The sequence below is a fragment of the Culex quinquefasciatus genome, chromosome 2 (genome assembly GCF_015732765.1).
Source record: "Culex quinquefasciatus strain JHB chromosome 2, VPISU_Cqui_1.0_pri_paternal, whole genome shotgun sequence".
In the NCBI taxonomy this organism is placed as follows: domain Eukaryota; kingdom Metazoa; phylum Arthropoda; class Insecta; order Diptera; family Culicidae; genus Culex; species Culex quinquefasciatus.
In genome coordinates this window covers 23,850,007-23,867,787 of record NC_051862.1, presented here as the reverse complement: position 1 = coordinate 23,867,787, position 17,781 = coordinate 23,850,007, and the positions used below count along the sequence as shown (strand labels likewise).

Genomic DNA, 17,781 nt, shown 5'->3' with positions numbered 1-17,781 from the left:
AACTCAACTCAACTCAACTCAACTCAACTCAACTCAACTCAACTCAACTCAACTCAACTCAACTCAACTCAACTCAACTCAACTCAACTCAACTCAACTCAACTCAACTCAACTCAACTCAACTCAACTCAACTCAACTCAACTCAACTCAACTCAACTCAACTCAACTCAACTGAATCACATTTTAAAAACCAATCAATGCTTGTGTATTCTTGGGCTCAACCGCTACGTGCCTTTTTACTAACTGAGGAGCATTCCTCATTTCCCCTTTCAATCTGTTACTGTCAAGGAAACTTAAATCAAATGCCAGCAATGCTCTTGGATTAATTTGTTTTCCCCGGAAATTACATCGAATCAAACCGCAGTGGTTTTAGTCACTTCTGTGACAAATATTAATTATTTTTTCCTACCACATACAGCCACCACAATAATTCTCGATCATGAAACCACAAAAAGTAAATATTGAAAAATAAACGGCTGAATGGTGAAACTGACTTTTCCCATTTCCTTCCCCCAACACTCCCCCATAAGCCGGACAGCCTTCCATCAAATCAACTCTCGATATCCATATTCCGTGCCCATCTTTCCCAGTGCCTGAGTCGACGGATGTTCTGCGGCCGGCATCCTTGAACCGTTTTCACTTCTGTCCATCACTTCTGTGGTGGTGCGTGTTTGGTTGGCACGAAACTTTGACTTGTCCGCCGCGTGACAAAGTGAACTTCCGTTACTTGCAACGAGTACTTTTTAGAAGAAAAAAAAAAGTGGCTTTTAATAGACCGCCAGATGGCGTCCGCACGCAGGGTCTATAACAAAGTTTTGAGGATGGCTAATTTTAAACAGCTTCACCAGCTGCGTTATCTGGCCGCGGCCACCAAACCGGATGGTGGATAGGGCGGAAATGTTAAAATAGATGTACGTTTCCGGCGCAGAGGTCCCATCCGGGTGGGTGGAGATGACGGGAAGCGCTGGTGGGTGTTAGATCTGACAGCTCTTATCGGCGGATGTGAACTTTGCTGACGTTGAGGAAGTTTTCAGCTGTTCAGCGAGGGCTGTTTGGAAGCAAATTGAGTTACAATTGCTGGAAAAGAGTGGGGAGGAAGCTGATGACATGATTTGTAATTCAAATGAATTTGCAGTTTAATGAATTTGCAATGAAGTGATCATGTTCTGGGATTTTTTTAGCATTTACATCGTTATTTGAAGCACTTGAAGAGTTTGTGGATACTGATAAGTTTACCCAGGTTTGCACACGAATTATTGATTACTGAGTACTTCAGAGGTTACTTGGTTTTGTAATATTTAATGAGTTTTTTTTCCGTTTTATGAAACATTTGCAATTCTCAGAAATGTCAAAATGTGTTAGTTATTACGTTTAAGATCAATATGATATCTTTCAACATTTTCCAAATTTTCCAAACAAATCTGTTCTTTTCTATAAATCACAGAGAACAGATGTACATCTAGGCACAGACTTGTGTGTAAACAATGTTGCACTAAAAAATTCGTTGCATACAATCTTGCATCAACGAAAATAGAATGTGCAGGATACGCTTGGCAGCGCTACCATCGCGGCTGAGAATAGTTGACTTAACAATATGTTAAGGGGTTACATACATGTAAATCGGCATAAATTTCAGATGTTGGTTTGAGCACACGCTTAAACTTTTTTACAAATCTGTTTTCAGGGCATTAAAATATACATTTTCATCTATCAATGAAATAAATTTGAACAAATTCGATTGTGTCTTCACCGAGATATAGCTATTTGAAGTTTGCAGTTTAAAAAACGGGTGCCACGATATCTCAACACTGCTTTGACCAAATCGGCTCAAAAATTTGGTGAAGACTCGTCAAACTATTTCTGTGTGCATGACGAAGCCCGATTTTCAAAAAGTTTTTTTTTTTAAAGATAAAAATATTTTTCTGTTTTTCATGTAAAAAATCATTAGTTGTTGATTTTTGATTTTTTTTTTAACAAAGTTTCGAAATCGGGCTTTGTTATGCACAAAGAGTATGTCTTCACCTGAAATTTCAGCCAATTTGGTCTATCTTATCTCGAGATATCGTGGCACCCGTAAATCAACACGCTGTTTAGAGAAAAACGCCCTCAAAGTTTGACACTTCGCTTTACGCATGGCAAAACCTTGAGCTTAAATCGTCTCTTACTCAGTTTAATCATGAAATATCATCATGAAACATTCGGGATTATTTGAAATCATTATTTTAGTGGATTTAATAAATTTTCTGTATTATAAAATTTTGTGATTTTCTACATGTATGTAACCCATTAACTAGAAATACTGCTAATCTTTAACATTAACGAAAACAGAACAGAAAATTCATTAAAAAATATGTTTTAAGCGACAACTTCAAATAGTCCCTTTACACATGTTATCTCCGATTTCGTTTTGTTTCGAGGAATTAAAAAGAAAATGTGAGCCAGATTATAGGAAAAACACATTTTCGACCTTATGTCCAACCCGATAGTGACAGTTTACGTTGATTGTGAATGGGATAGGCTGATTGTTTACATTTCAGGTTACGCCCTTATGAAACTTACTATGGAATAAATCTACAGTGGAGGATTACTCTTGGGGATCCCCGCTCACGTTCCTGTTTATAAAAAAAGCAGTATTCAGAAATAATTCCTTGGTAAAATGCTAAATATTGACAAATTCGGAGTCAAACCAACTTAATACTGAAATGCTTTCATGAAAAACTAAAGATAGTTGACTTAAATAGGACTTTTTTTGTCATACACTTTTTGTCATCAGTAAATTTAATAAGTTACCCAAATGAGGTAAGCTCAACATTGACAAAATTGGCCTCACCCTGAAAAATTTAGCCTCCGGTTCCTATAGACCAATTTTACAATACTGGCAAGAATAGCTAGCGGCGTGTTAAATAAAATTAAAATTTATCTGAAATTTTCCCATTACTTAAAAAATCCATGCACTCAAAAAAAAAATCACCTGCTTTGAACTTATTTCTTAATGGTTTTAAACCAACTCCAAAAGCGTCAGAACCAACCAAGGTAATATTATAAGGTGTGAAAACTTTCAATATGCAGTCCGCCCACACGACCAACTCATCTGCAACGGTTCCACAAACGCCCTTAGGATAGGTCCGGCAGTCTGTTGCCCTAGCCACGTGGCTTATGTTTGCCTTTCCTGTCCGTCGTATCCGTGATGGTAGCTGCTGCTGCTAAATCCATTGAACAAACATTGATAACGGGCTCAACGCCACCGCCGCCGCCACCCCACGTCAATATCCATAAATCTGACATCTCATGAACCTTTCTCGTTAAGGAAGCTCCATCGATTTTCCTTGAAAAAAGAAAGAAAGCGCGAGCGAGCCTACAATGTTGGGCCATAAATTGTAAGCTAAAAGGGCGTCTTTGAGGGCGTTGGAGTCTACGGCCGGAAGTCGTGGTCCAGTAGTAAAGGCATTTCCTGTCGAGTCAACGAACTAGGATTGGTTGAGTGAAATTGACGCACATGCTGGAAGTGATTTCAGTTGGTAGAAAATTGCGAAAATGCAAAAATACAAAAATTTTAAAATACAAAAATACAAAATAAATAAATAGGCTTCATTCTTATTACAAAGAGAAAGTTAAAAACTAAAAGATATCCAACCTTCCCAAGTTTGAAGTCCCGGTCATTCCCTTCCAAAACACTATCCTGCACGGTCGAGTAACCAACATAAACCCACCATCCTAACGACCAACTACTCGCGAACCAAGCAGGCCATGGTGTACGAACTCCCAACAAGAAAGGACGACACCCTAGCATCCGTTACTTCGGAGAATTTCCGGACGACTAGATGACACTGACTGACCGTGACCCAAGGGGACAGGGAACCCTTTACCAGAACGGCCTACTGTGTTTACTCCGTTTTACATGTTTAACCAAAAGTGTAAATGTGACCTTTTTTTGGCTGACTTTTTCAACCGAAACCTAACCCCAAAAAAAGAGCGGAATCCTTTTCAGAATGGACGACGCGTACGGAGAACAAACCCCCCTTGAAAGCGAAGTGACAGTGTCCCGCTCCCGGAATGACAATGAATACAATGGCCGACGGTCAACTGACCCAGAAAAAAACGAAACTCAAGGGTGGGAGGATTATAATTAACCGTAGTAATTAAGCCAGTTGTGTCCGACACCAGTTTTTCCCCCAAACTCGCTACGCCCAGGGTTTATCCGTTTAATTTGCGTTGGGAAACAGTGTCTTCTACCCACTTCAGGGATCAGGATTTGGCGAGGCGCGGACGAGCTGGCCGGCCACCGCCAACGAACTCATACAAATGACGAAGAGTGATGATGATAGCTCCCAAATTGAGTCAACTGACGCTTCTTCGCTGCACACAGCTTAACGAGGGACTTCGAAAGGACCTTGGAGGATGAAACGGATTATAGGGTGACAGTTCCCGAAATTGGATCGTTTGTGCAACGGAAATCTGATTTTGACAGTTATCTTCCTTACCTCTAGCATTGTGGGGCTTGTTGTCAATGCTAAAGGTAGTGTATATGTCAAATGCAGGTTTGGATGACTGTCAGATAACCTTAAATTTAAGAAGTTATGTTTGTCACATTTCCTTGGTTTAGGTCAACTTTCGCAACCCTAACCTCAAAGTGCAACGATTTCAGTGAGCGGAATAGTTTCGACCGGATGTAAAGATATCGCTGGCTGCTTCTTGTTCTTCAAAGGCTTATAGTTAAGCAGGTCTTAAAAACTTTTTTTTTGCTTCATTCTTTCTTCCACGCCGGGTCAAACCCGGTTTGAGCGTGCCAAATTGAATACTCACCGAGACGAGTTAAGTTTTTTTTTTCTTGGTCCCTGAAGTTTGAGCAGGGTTGGATAAAAAAAACTGTGAATCAAGTCGACGTCAAATGAAAAGCATCATCGTCATCATCACCATGGGATCTGGAAGCTGGGTTGAACGTGAAATATACCGCGCGTGGGGGCAAAAAAGGGTCCTGTTTTTCTTTGGGATTAGTTTACGACTCCCCCGTCTCTCGTCCGTATGCTTGAAGGAATCACTTTCAGGAGGGTAAAATTTTCTCAACTTTAATTGAGATCAATTAAGCGTGTAGCTGCTGGAGGCAACAAAAAAGTGCGCTAAATAGCCGAGCGAGTGAAGTTTTTTAGGGTTGACTTTGGTTTGTTTCAACATGAAGACAAGTTTTTCTTGTTAATTAGTTTTACTTACACTAGAGTTAAGTTTGAGTTTAGAAAGCTGCTGATTATTTTCAGTGAAAATATTTTCTGGTTTATAAAACTTTTTGTTTATCCCTCTCATCACTCTGATATTCTTTTCAATTTGCCACACATACTGAATCCAAATCTAATTTTTCACCACGTTTGATACGAATACATTTTCTTAAGCTTACCCTTCTAGCACTTTGTCAAAGTTTTTCTCATCCAACAAAAATAAGTCAGAGATCCCACAAGCCCGGTTGGTAAAACTGATCTGCAAGTTTCATTTATTAATGTAGTTTTTCAGTAAATTACAAATTAAAAATTACAACTGAGTGAATTGATTTTAATTGGACATTTTCTATAGCAATTAAACATAGATTTAGTGAAGTGCTGTGAAAGGAAGTCAATCTAATGAGAATTTTGGCTCGATCCTCGTGTCGATTTGACTCGAATTTGAGCTTGTTACTGCTTATACTAAAATATTATCCTACAACACAAAACCACACAATAAACTCAAAGAGCCTACACTCGTTATTCACTCAGGCAAACCATCCTGAAAACTCTTTCAATTTCTTTCAGTATTCCATCTGTAAAGAAATTCCTTTTCACAATGACAAGAGTCATAGCTCACACAATCCATTCTGGTCTTGTCTTGTTTCAGATTATGACACACACGCAACAAAAGCGTAAATCTGTTCATCCTTGCACATAAAGGGACACACGATGGACCAGCTTCTCCCCCGTAAGCCCCGACGTCAACCGGCGTCCACTGGCTGTTCATCATACATCATCCAAGGTGGTGGCACTTTTAACGATGGTGATGGTTCCCCGGGGAGCAGCAGCACGGATTGCGGAGTACGTTGTTCAGGCCGATGGTGCAGGGTGTGAAACAAAAAAAAAAGACCTACACGACTATTGTATGCACTTGGGGAGACAGTAAAGGCAAGGACAGTCTACGCCCACACCCCCCCAGATTGCATTATATCCTGCAGACGTGGACAAATGAGACCGGAAACGGATTGCAGAACGAACGAGAGCGGAAATCAATGCTGCCACAGCTGGTGAAAGCTGGTGACCGTATTGAAGGTCGTTGAGACATTTTTAACTGAAAGGAGGTAAGAAAGTTTGTTGCAAAAAAATGTGTTTTTAAACTGCATGCATGATTTTGTCTCTTTTTTTAATTTAACTGCAAGAATTCTTCACAAATCTTTCAAGGTCAGAACTATGTTTCAATTACAATACTTATCAAATAACATATTTTTTTCGGAAACCTGAAATGAAGATGACATTGATTGCTTTTCATGTTTTTCAATATTTTCCAAACGATTATAATAGTCTCATGATGTATGTCTATTGCCATGTTTGTTTTAGAAAAAACATTCAAATCTTGATTCTGAATGTTTCAAACAAAAAATGGATTTCATTGTGATGGTTGTAGAAGCATTTTTTTCAATTTGATTTACAATTTCTGGACCCTGAATTCATAACCATCACTGTCAGTCATTGCCCCAAAAGTGAAAGACATCATCTACCACCACCCATTGTTTTGTATAAAACCATGACCAAAATTCGGCCCAAATAGGCAACAATAATACTACCCTGAGCACTAAGAAAAAGTTAAAAACAGATTTATTTTTTTAAATCATGTTTGATTTAAAAAAAAGTTTGATAAATATCCTTTTTTATCGAAAGACTCATCTGTTCAAAATCAATTTCCTTCTTTCATTTTGACTTCCACTTCTTTATTCCAAAATCATTAAAAATCCTATCAAATCAGTCACCCCCGAGCTGGTCATTACAGTTCAATTTGCATCCACGCTTGTCCCCCTATTCCCACTCGCAACAACGGAAAAAGATTCCCATTCATAATTGAAAAACATCTCTCTTTCATTCATTTCAGACCAACCATCATCATCGTCATCACCGCCGCTTGCGACCGTGAAACGCCATGAAGTCCTTCGTCCCGGTCTCCATCCTGCTGCTGGCGGCACTCCGTTCCGGTTTGGGCTTGGGCGAAGCCCAGGTCGGCAGCGGTGCCCCAGCCTCCAAAACCCCCAGCGACGACAACGGTTCCAGTTCACCGGCCAACGGGACGACGATGATTTATTCTGCCTCCTTCTTCACCGGGGACCATAAAAACAACATATCAACGTGGACGCAGTGGCCGCGACCACCACCGGTGGCAACCCTGGTCAAGCGCGACGTAATTAAAGTGCGAGAAACTCCATTATCGGCGTCATCGACAGCTGAACTAGCGGCCACCGTAGACATGGCATCCTTCTCCTCCGCGAGTTCGACGACGACGACGACGGCCGGCAATCCTAATGGGTCCATTTGTTCTGCCACCGCGGAGCCAACCGGAAGCTGTCCGGGAGGCAAACTGGCGGCACCAACGGAAAACCTCACCGTCACGACCCCGGGTTACACAATCGTCAATTTGGACGGTCACAACGATGTCCTGTGCGACGAGGATGCAGACGAGTACGGAGGTGCGGCGGGCGCCGCTGGTGGCACGCAGGACGAGCAGTACTACGAGCACTGCTTTATCGATCACAACGTGACCTGCGTCGGGGATCCGCTGTACTGCAACCTGACGTACGAAGAGTACCGGCAGCTGTTGCTGGACTACATCTATCCCAGTACCGCCGAGTGGATCCTGATCGCGTCTCACACTGTGGTGTTCATCATGGGACTGGTGAGTAGGGTTAGGGAGAGGGAGAGGGGGGCATTATTTCCGTAAAATTTGAGTGAAAATAATTTTTAACGCAGTTAATATTGCCTTTGAGCTTGCATGTTGCTAAACCCAAAATAAAGTCCTGTTCTAAATGTTTGGAAGTCAGGGACATTTCTAAAAATTTCAAATATATTTTCTCGGGTCATACGATTCTACAAACCAAGAACTTATATATTTAAAAGTTGTGCCCGAAGGATTCCATCAGGAAGTTAACTTTTTCGGCATCTTAAAAACAACCTTACAAATTATCTAATAAATAGCAACCTAAAATAAATCCAAACGAGGATGACCAGATATAAATCAAATAGATTATCTATGTTAAATTTTACCCAAAATGTTGTTGATACAATTTTATTTCAAGAACTTAATTTAATTCAAACATTTAAATTACCTCAAATACTTAAATTACTTAAAATATTTAAAATATTTAAAATATTTAAAATACTTAAAAAACTTAAAAAACTTAAAAAACTTAAAAAAAAACTTAAATACTTGAAATACTTATAATACTTAAAATACTTAAAATACTTAAAATACTTAAAATACTTAAAATACTTAAAATACTTAAAATACTTAAAATACTTAAAATACTTAAAATACTTAAAATACTTAAAATACTTAAAATACTTAAAATACTTAAAATACTTAAAATACTTAAAGAGTTCGATTTGCGATGCCTTTTCGTTGGGTCGCAAAATTTTTCGCGTCCGTCGCAGTGTGTTTTTCGTTTTTTTTTTCGCGTGCGTGTGTGCGTGTGAAGGTGCGGCTGGCTTTGACTGTCCCGATGACAGTCAGTTCGATTTGCGATGCCTTTTCGTCGGGTCGGTAAATTTTTCGCGTCCGTTGTCGATGTGCAACAACAACAAAACCCTATCATACCATTTCATCTCGATACATCGTAACTCGTCGTTCGCAAAGTTAATCAGTACCTCACTAAACATCAATCATTCAAAACTCGTGAAATCATCTCAAGTTAAAAATTACACTGTTTAACCCTTCAGTTTTAATTACAAATGATTTTGGTTCTATCTTTCCACAGCCGGCTGTCTAAGACTAGACCATTTCATTTAAAATTTAACAACAGATAAACGGGAAATGTCTCATCCGCAGCCTCCGATTGCTTGCCTTGAGAATAATACAAAATACCGTTCAACAAACACTATGATTTTGGGTCGCATCATCATCTTCTATGATGAATCCTGACCAAACACCCTATCCTACTAACAAGTTTTCAGGTTCCTGGCGCTCGTGGGGTGTAAGCACAGAGTAAATCAGCTGCCCTAGTAGCAACCTGCGCTAACTAACATTCCCGTCCCTTAAAATCGAGGTCTACAAACTGACATGGCGGGCGCCGTTGGTGGCCAGTGACTGTTACCTATTCGCAACTGATCTAGCTTTAGCAATCATGGTGTTTTATCTTTTCAGCGCATTCATACATGCTGTTGATAAGGGAAACACCACTAGATCGTCGAAGCCTATAATCAGTAGTGCTGAAAGGATATTACGGTTCTGTTCAGCAACGGAGGGGCAACCATGGGTGATCTCTCATGCTCATGCTCATGCTCATGCTCATGCTTAAAATACTTAAAATACTTAAAATACTTAAAATACTTAAAATACTTAAAATACTTAAAATACTTGAAATACTTAAAATACTTAAAATACTTAAAATACTTAAAATACTTAAAATACTTAAAATACTTAAAATACTTAAAACACTTAAAATACTTAAAAAACTTAAAATACTTAAAATACTTAAAATACTTAAAATACTTAAAATACTTAAAATACTTAAAATACTTAAAATACTTAAAATACTTAAAATACTTAAAATACTTAAAATACTTAAAATACTTAAAATACTTAAAATACTTAAAATACTTAAAATACTTAAAATACTTAAAATACTTAAAATACTTAAAATACTTAAAATACTTAAAATACTTGAAATACTTAAAATACTTAAAATACTTAAAATACTTAAAATACTTAAAATACTTAAAATACTTAAAATACTTAAAATACTTAAAATACATAAAATACCTAAAATACTTAAAATACTTAAAATACTTAAAATACTTAAAATACTTAAAAATACTTAAAATACTTAAAGGGAAGCGATATTTTTGTTAGATGAATGGGCGTACGACATGCTCTGTCCATGTAGTGTATTGGAGGTGATTGAAAAACTAATCGGAGCGAATCAGATTTGTGTTTTGTAAAATCTATTTTTCGAAACGGTTGCCGTGGTGGAATGGAAGTATAAAAGAAAAGGTCGTGATTTTATGTTAAAAGTGCGTGACAGCGATTTCTGGTGAACTAATTTGATAACATGAGTGATTTTTGAGAGCGAAAAATTGATCCTTAACTGGAGTTTGACTAAGTCAAAAATCTGGTCTAATTGGTGAATTTAGGAATTATTTGCTACAATGTTGTAGATGATAGCAAAACAAGCACCGGTGACATTTTTTTTCGGGTGAGTTCGTTCCATGTCGTGTGTGTGTGTGTGTGTGTGTGTGTGTGTGTGTGTGTGTGTGTGAGAGAGAGAGAGAGAGAGAGAGAGAGAGAGAGAGATAGAGCGAGAGAGAAAAGTGTGTGTGTGTGTATGCGCGTTTTGATTTCTGTTGAATAATTCGATATCGCCGGTTCACGTCGCGGCCGTCGCGCTTGATTTTTTTGCTGTTCTTGAGTACGATGCGCGGGTAATTTTGTAAGAAAAAACGCTGCATTTGAAACGTCTAGTTAATTTCGGGCAAGATCATTTCATGTAAAATTTCGAGTATAAAATTCTCTAAGTTTAAAATCTTAATCGCGGCGTTATTGATTCTTAGTCCGATTCGCGATGCCTTTCCGTCGGGTCGAAAGATTTTTCGCGTTCGTCGTCGGTGTGCAACATCAACAAAACCTTGTCATACAATTTTAGCTCGATAAACATCGTAACTCGTCGTTTCTTCGTTAATCAGTACCTCACTTAAAATCAATCATTTAAAACTCGTAAAAACATCTCAATTTAAAAGGTACACTGTTTAATTATTGATTCTTTAATAACAAATGATTGTGGTTCTATCTTTCCACAGCCGGCTGTCTAAGATTAAACCATTTTATTTAAAATTTAACAACCGATAAACGGGAAATGTCTCATCCGCAGCATCCGATTGCTTGCCTTGAGAATAATACAAAATACCGTTCAACAAACACTATGATTTTGGGTCGCATCATCATCTTCTATGATGAATCCTGACCAAACACCCTATCCTACTAACAAGTTTTCAGGTTCCTGGCGCTCGTGGGGTGTAAGCACAGAGTAAATCAGCTGCCCTAGTAGCAACCTGCGCTAACTAACATTCCCGTCCCTTAAAATCGAGGTCTACAAACTGACATGGCGGGCGCCGTTGGTGGCCAATGACTGTTACCTATTCGCAACTGATCTAGCTTTAGCAATCATGGTGTTTTATCTTTTCAGCGCATTCATACATGCTGTTGATAAGGGAAACACCACTAGATCGTCGAAGCCTATAATCAGTAGTGCTGAAAGGATATTACGGTTCTGTTCAGCAACGGAGGGGCAACCATGGGTGATCTCTCATGCTCATGCTGCTCATGCTCATGCTCTTAAAAATACTTAAAATACTTAAAATACTCAAAATACTCAAAAAACTTAAAATACTTACAATACTTACAATACTTACTATACTTATAATACTTACAATACTTACAATGCTTAAAAAAACTTACTTATTACTTACTTCAAATACTTCAAATACTTCAAACACTTCAAATACATCAAATACTTCAAATACTTCAAATAATTCAAATACTTCAAATACTTCAAACTCCCCCCCCCCCCCCCTCCGGTTGGAAAAATCAGGAGGCAAAACAAATATTTTTTTCAAAAAACTAAATATTTTAAGCCTAAGTCCAAGTCTAGAAATGCATTTTCCTGCTTTAAAAATCATATTTAGCATATCTGGGATCGATCAAAATTATTTTCGATTTGGGTGGAATTTGAATGCACCGCAAAAAGCTTTTTTTTTTGGCGAAAAAAAATCTCTTCAATACTTCGAAAATTTATAATTGCAAAACAATTGGGCAGATGTAAGAGGCACTTTTGTCACCTGTTGTCACCGACAAAAACTCATTTTTCACAAAACAAATTCTTCCTGACTCTAAGTCAACATTTCCAAAATTCAAAAGCGTATTTGTGAATAGAACTTTTAGTGATAAAAAAGGAAAAAAAAAAAGATTTTTTGAGTCCCTTTAATGTTGGGCAGACGTAATCATTTTTAATGGTTAAACTTATGGCTAATTTGTGTTGAAATTTGAAATTAAATATGTCTTTATTGAACATTCTTATAATAATTACATTTCTTTTACATGATAAGTGGTATGGCTAAATGCTCTTCACCTTTGTTGTATTTTTCGTTTTATTATTAACTGATCACATTTATTTATTTGCCTCAAATTGTTTTACATTATTGCATTGAATTGAATACATTTGGGTAAAAAGAAAAAAAATCACTTGAACAGCTAATCCTAACCTAAAACTAAAAAAAAATAAATCCATTGAAATATTCAAAATCACTAGAACGAGTAAACTACGAACTGTATTTTAAGATGAATGCTCCAAGAGTTCTAACTTGTTCCTGGCGAGTTTTGCACCCACGCAGAGTTGTTGTCATCTCGATGAAAATGTTCAGAAGTTCTTGTGGTGAAAACAGGTCACTACTGCCTTCACCCGTTGATGTTGGTTGGTTTTCCCTCGGTTGCTGACTGAAGCCTGGAGGTGTTGTATGCTCTGCAACTCTTTGCCGCTGATTCAACGGCAATGGCTGCAGATTTGGAACCACTCGAACAGATCCTGCTCCAGGTGACGCCAAAGCAGGAAAATCCACGTCCGTGTATGCTGGTGGTGTTTTGCGACGATTTGATTGGTGCCTCGTCGTCGCTTGCTGCCGAATTTTTACAAACTCTGCTCGTTTTGGGCAGCTTCGATTCTTGGTCGAATGGTCGCCGCCACAATTGAAGCATTTCGCTTCGATGTTCTCGTTGATTGTTTCGCAAGCTTGAGTTTTGTGCTCACCTCCGCAGGTTGCACAACGACTCTTGATGAAACAGTTCCTTCCACCATGTCCAAACTGCAAACAGTTCGAACATTGTGTCACGTCACGGTGCACTGGACGATAACGTTCCCAAGTCACGATGATGTTGAAAATTGCCCGAACTGCTTTCAGCTCAGACGGCGTTGTCGATCCTTTCTGATGAACCAGGTACAGTTGATCACGATACTTGATGTCCTTGTTGTGTCTCGTCATCTTGAAGACTTCGATCACGTTCAACTTCAGAGTTTTGAGCTCTTCTTTCAGCACACTCACATCCATGTCGTACAGGCCTCGGAGGACCTGTTTCATGGGGCGTTTACCTGGATCGTCATGGCTGTAGTATTCAATCTTGGTGTTGTTCAGGAAATCCCGAACGTAGTTGTAATCCTTTCTGGTAGGTAGCAGAATTTTGAGTCCATCAGCACACAAGCGAATGGAAGCTCGTAAAGCACCAGATTTGATAAACCCGGTCAGCCACTTTCGCACCGAATCCGATGACGATGTTTTCACAAAAATGGGTGGCAACTTTTCCCGTCGTTCAAATTCTTCCTTCTCGCTCACGTCCACAGGAAGGGTAGCGAACTGATTTCCAGACAAATTTTCAGCGTCCTTGCTCAAACTGCCTGGCTTTGCAGGTAGCGCTTCGGCATTCTTTAGCTTCTTCAAATCTGCCGATCCTGCTGGTGAGGACCGCCTCTTTTTCTTGCCGTGAGGCATTTTTTGCACTTTTTAAGCACTTTTCAGGAGCTAAAATCCAGGAGTACCTCACTGAATGATGGTCCACAAAGGAATGGCTAATTTGTGTTTGTTTTTTTTCATGTGTAGGAATCTTTGTCCATTTCAAAGTCTAAAGAAGTTATTTGGCATAATACGAAAACCTATACAGTATGTAAAAAAAGTATTTACACCCCTTGGGCACTATGCACATATTGTGATGAAACATCTAAACAATTTAATGTTGACAGAAACCTAGTACTACGTTTTGTTCAGAAACTCATGCCAGACATTTTGCTACAAAAGCTCATGAAAAGATGATTTCTATAAAAGTTATATAACAAATACTATTACGAAAATAAAAAGGTGCAAAAAGTTTGTACACCTTTCGAAAAATTAACATAAATAATGTTATTTGTTGACAAATCACCATAAATCCAGTCTCCCAACTTCAAATAGGCATCCTTGACTGATTAAAAATAATTTGGATTGAATATAAAGTTTACTAACTACTTAGTATAAAAGTTTATATAACTCTGGAAATTCTATATAAAACTTATCTAAACTTAATTTTGCAAACTTTTAATTCTACTAAATGTCAATATATTACCATAGAATTGCTAAATAAACATTTTGGAGTGGGTATAACACCGTTTTGGGGGTATTTGTATCGATAGAATAGATTTTTCGTTGGAATTTCGTACCAACCCGGAATTACGTCGTCGGAAAATCCGCCGGCATCCCAACCGGTCCACAATTCTTAAGTCAACCTATGTGGCATCGGAAAGGGCATAGAATTTCCGATCTTTTGATACCCATACATCTAGGTTTTCTATAAAACCCACGATTTTAAATACCTAGGTAAAAACGTTGTTATGGTTTTGTTTGAGCAATCTGCCAAAAATGTATGGAATTTCGTAATTTTTGTTCTCGTGGATCAAACTTACTTTTGCCCAGGTATTTAAAATCGTGGGTTTTATAGAAAACCTAGATGTATGGGTATCAAAAGATCGGAAATTCTATGCCCTTTCCGATGCCACATAGGTTGACTTAAGAATTGTGGACCGGTTCGATGCCGGCGGATTTTCCGACGACGTAATTCCGGGTTGGTACGAAATTCCAACGAAAATCTATTCTATCGATACAAATACCCCCAAAACGGTGTTATACCCACTCGAAAATGTTTATTTGGCAAATTTATGGTAATATATTGACATTTAGTTGAATTAAAAGTTTGCAAAATTAAGTTTAGATAGGTTTTATATAGAATTTCCAGAGTTATATAAACTTTTATACTAAGTAGTTAGTAAACTTTATATTCAATCCAAATTATTTTTTAATCAGTCAAGGATGCCTATTTGGAGTTGGGAGACTGGATTTATGGTGATTTGTCAACAAATAACATTATTTATGTTAATTTTTCGAAAGGTGTACAAACTTTTTGCACCTTTTTATTTTCGTAATAGTATTTGTTATATAACTTTTTATAGAAATCATCTTTTCATGAGCTTTTTGTAGCAAAATGTTTGGCATGAGTTTCTGAACAAAACGTAGTACTAGGTTCCTGTCAAACTTTAAATTTTTTACATGTTTCATCACAAAATGTGCATAGTGCTCAAGGGGTGTAAATACTTTTTTTACATACTGTACAAGCCCACATTTTTTAATGCTGTTCATTTCAAATTAAATACAGATGGATTAAGTATCTTTATGAACCCATTTTTAAATATCTTTCACAGTTCTGATTTATTAAAAATGAAAAAATGGTTTTAAAATATGTACGTCAACTTTTGATGTGATTTTCAGTTGATTGTCTATTGCAGTGTTATCCCTTTGAACTTCACTCATTTTAACTTTACTCATTTCAATTTCCCAAGCAAAATGCACGAATTTTCAACGTTCAGCTTAACCGGTTTTTTAATGGCTTTTAATTGATTCGCCGAAAAACGAAATCATTGCCATCGAAAACCGACGAATCACTACAATATCCCTTTCAGCAAACCGGCCCAAATGGATTCGACAAGTGAGTTTGTTTGGCTTACATCATCGAAACCATTCGGTCAAAAAAAGAGCCCGGCGCAGGATATCCTGACAAAATGCTCCCAGCGTTTAACATTGAGTTAGGACGTTGCGTTAGTCATGTTGACTCGCTTCCGGTTGACCGACCATCACCGTTCCGTCGAATCGCAATCGCCATCCTAAGTAAAAGTTGAGCTTTTATCAAGCCGGTTTGTTGATTGATGGACACTTCCGGGTGCCGTCCACTACAGCTGGGTGGCGTAATTACATTTTCGTCAGTGACCTTGCCTTCCCCCTTAAGGGTGAAGGGCCGATCGATTTCCCACCAATCGGAACAAATCAGGACAAAATCAATCACTCGACTCGAGTTCGTGGTGTCGCGTCGTCCTTGGAGTTGGAATCTGGATTACAACATACATCCAAACTGAACTTTGTTTTTCCCCGGGGTTAGATTAGTAATCCAACCGCTCGATTCCAGTGTTGAGTTCCACTTGGAATGAAAGACTTTGTCGTGTCGTTGCTGTGACCATGGTTGGAAGTCCTTTTGGTAGAAAAAGACACAAGGACCCAAGAGTGAAACCACACCAAGACGATGCGACTTACATTCTCGTTTAGTGGCATTTTGGTTTTGGTTGTTTCGAGAGAAACTATCCGGGGATTAATTTGGCTCATGATGAACGTTTTTTTTTTTTTTGCGGGGGAAATGCTAAATGTTGCACAAAAGTTTACACTTAAATTTAAGAGTCGTTTCCATTAATTCGACTAAAACCAAATGTAATATGAAACATTCACAAAACAACTAATTTTTCCTTTTATTAAAAAACTACTTTATTCCACTAAGAATAAAAAATGGATCGCCATCACCCAAAAGGGGACTTGAAGGAATTCTGTCTGTCTGGTTCACTTAGACGTTGCTGGACTGTGGCCAACCAGAGGAAAATTCCCTTCGGTGAAGAATTTTTCCAACATGGACCTGCTCAAACTGTTCTTCGAAGCAGGATTATGTTTTGGCGATGTAAGAATTTTGTGAAGGATTACATGTTGGAGAAGGGTTGCTTATGAGGTTATTTGGAAAGGATTACTGAAATGATTTTTTTTGTGGAGTTTAAATGATTGAGTACAATTTGTTTAATACATTTCAAGCTCTTCGACGGCTAAACATGCCCCTGAGTTTCATTAAATTTTTACAGAAACTTGAAATGTGTCAGTTTTCCAATATCAATCAATCACAAAAGATCATTTATCTAATCGATCCAGTACTTTCTGCAAAATTGTAGTTCTGGCATAAATGTTCATCATTTTTTATATGTTGAGGTTTAATAATTTCACAGCAATCTTTTGCAATGTTTCAGGTATTGCTTGAGACTTCTCAGAAAAAAAAACTTTCAAGAAAATTGCGCAGTTTTTATTTCAACTTTGAACACTTCTCAATTTCGGAAAAAATATTGAATACCCAAAACGTGTTCAGCTTAACCACAAGATGGTCCGAATTAATTTGGCAGTGTTGCCAATTTGTTTTGTAGACTAATTTTTATATGTAAATTAAATTTTACGAAAAATGACAAATTTTTGTTTAAGCTCCAATTAAAATATATGAAATTTCAAATCAAGACTTAATTTGGACCATTTGAAAAGGAAGGTTATGTAGTGTTTAGCAGATCATTTTTTGCCAAGTTATGCCAATGCAAATTTTATTTAAGTTTGTGTTTTGATTTTGCAATTATTCTATAAAAGCAACTCTTGAAATGCAACATTCATGGTTGTAGATTCGCTTAACTGTTGTTTAGAAGGAACTGAATGAGATTATTCATGACCCAAAATATCAAACCAATTTAAAAGAGCTGTTTCTCCTGCCAAAAAAGTCATTCAACAAGTTTCCTCAATTCCATTACGGCAATATCGACAGTTCTCAATCGCAATCAACCGTTTTATTGCCACTCACTGCTTCAATTCCACCTCTTGAATAAATTTATTTATGAGCAAAGTTACTTCCGCTCAAATTGACCACGTCAAACA

The 17,781-nt window shown here is 37.8% G+C and overlaps 1 protein-coding gene across 2 annotated transcripts in view; it reads left to right on the top strand.

Annotated features, from left to right (window-relative positions):
* Window positions 1-17,781, top strand: part of LOC6048201 (orexin receptor type 2) — a 227,297-nt gene that overhangs the window by 97,298 nt on the left and 112,218 nt on the right. For both annotated transcript variants that reach the window (XM_038253430.1, XM_038253431.1), the window contains exons 4-5: window positions 5,861-6,314; window positions 7,100-7,894. In XM_038253430.1, coding sequence (XP_038109358.1) covers window positions 7,148-7,894 — 747 coding nt within the window. In that variant the 5' untranslated portion in view covers window positions 5,861-6,314; window positions 7,100-7,147. The remainder of the gene's footprint in view (window positions 1-5,860; window positions 6,315-7,099; window positions 7,895-17,781) is intronic.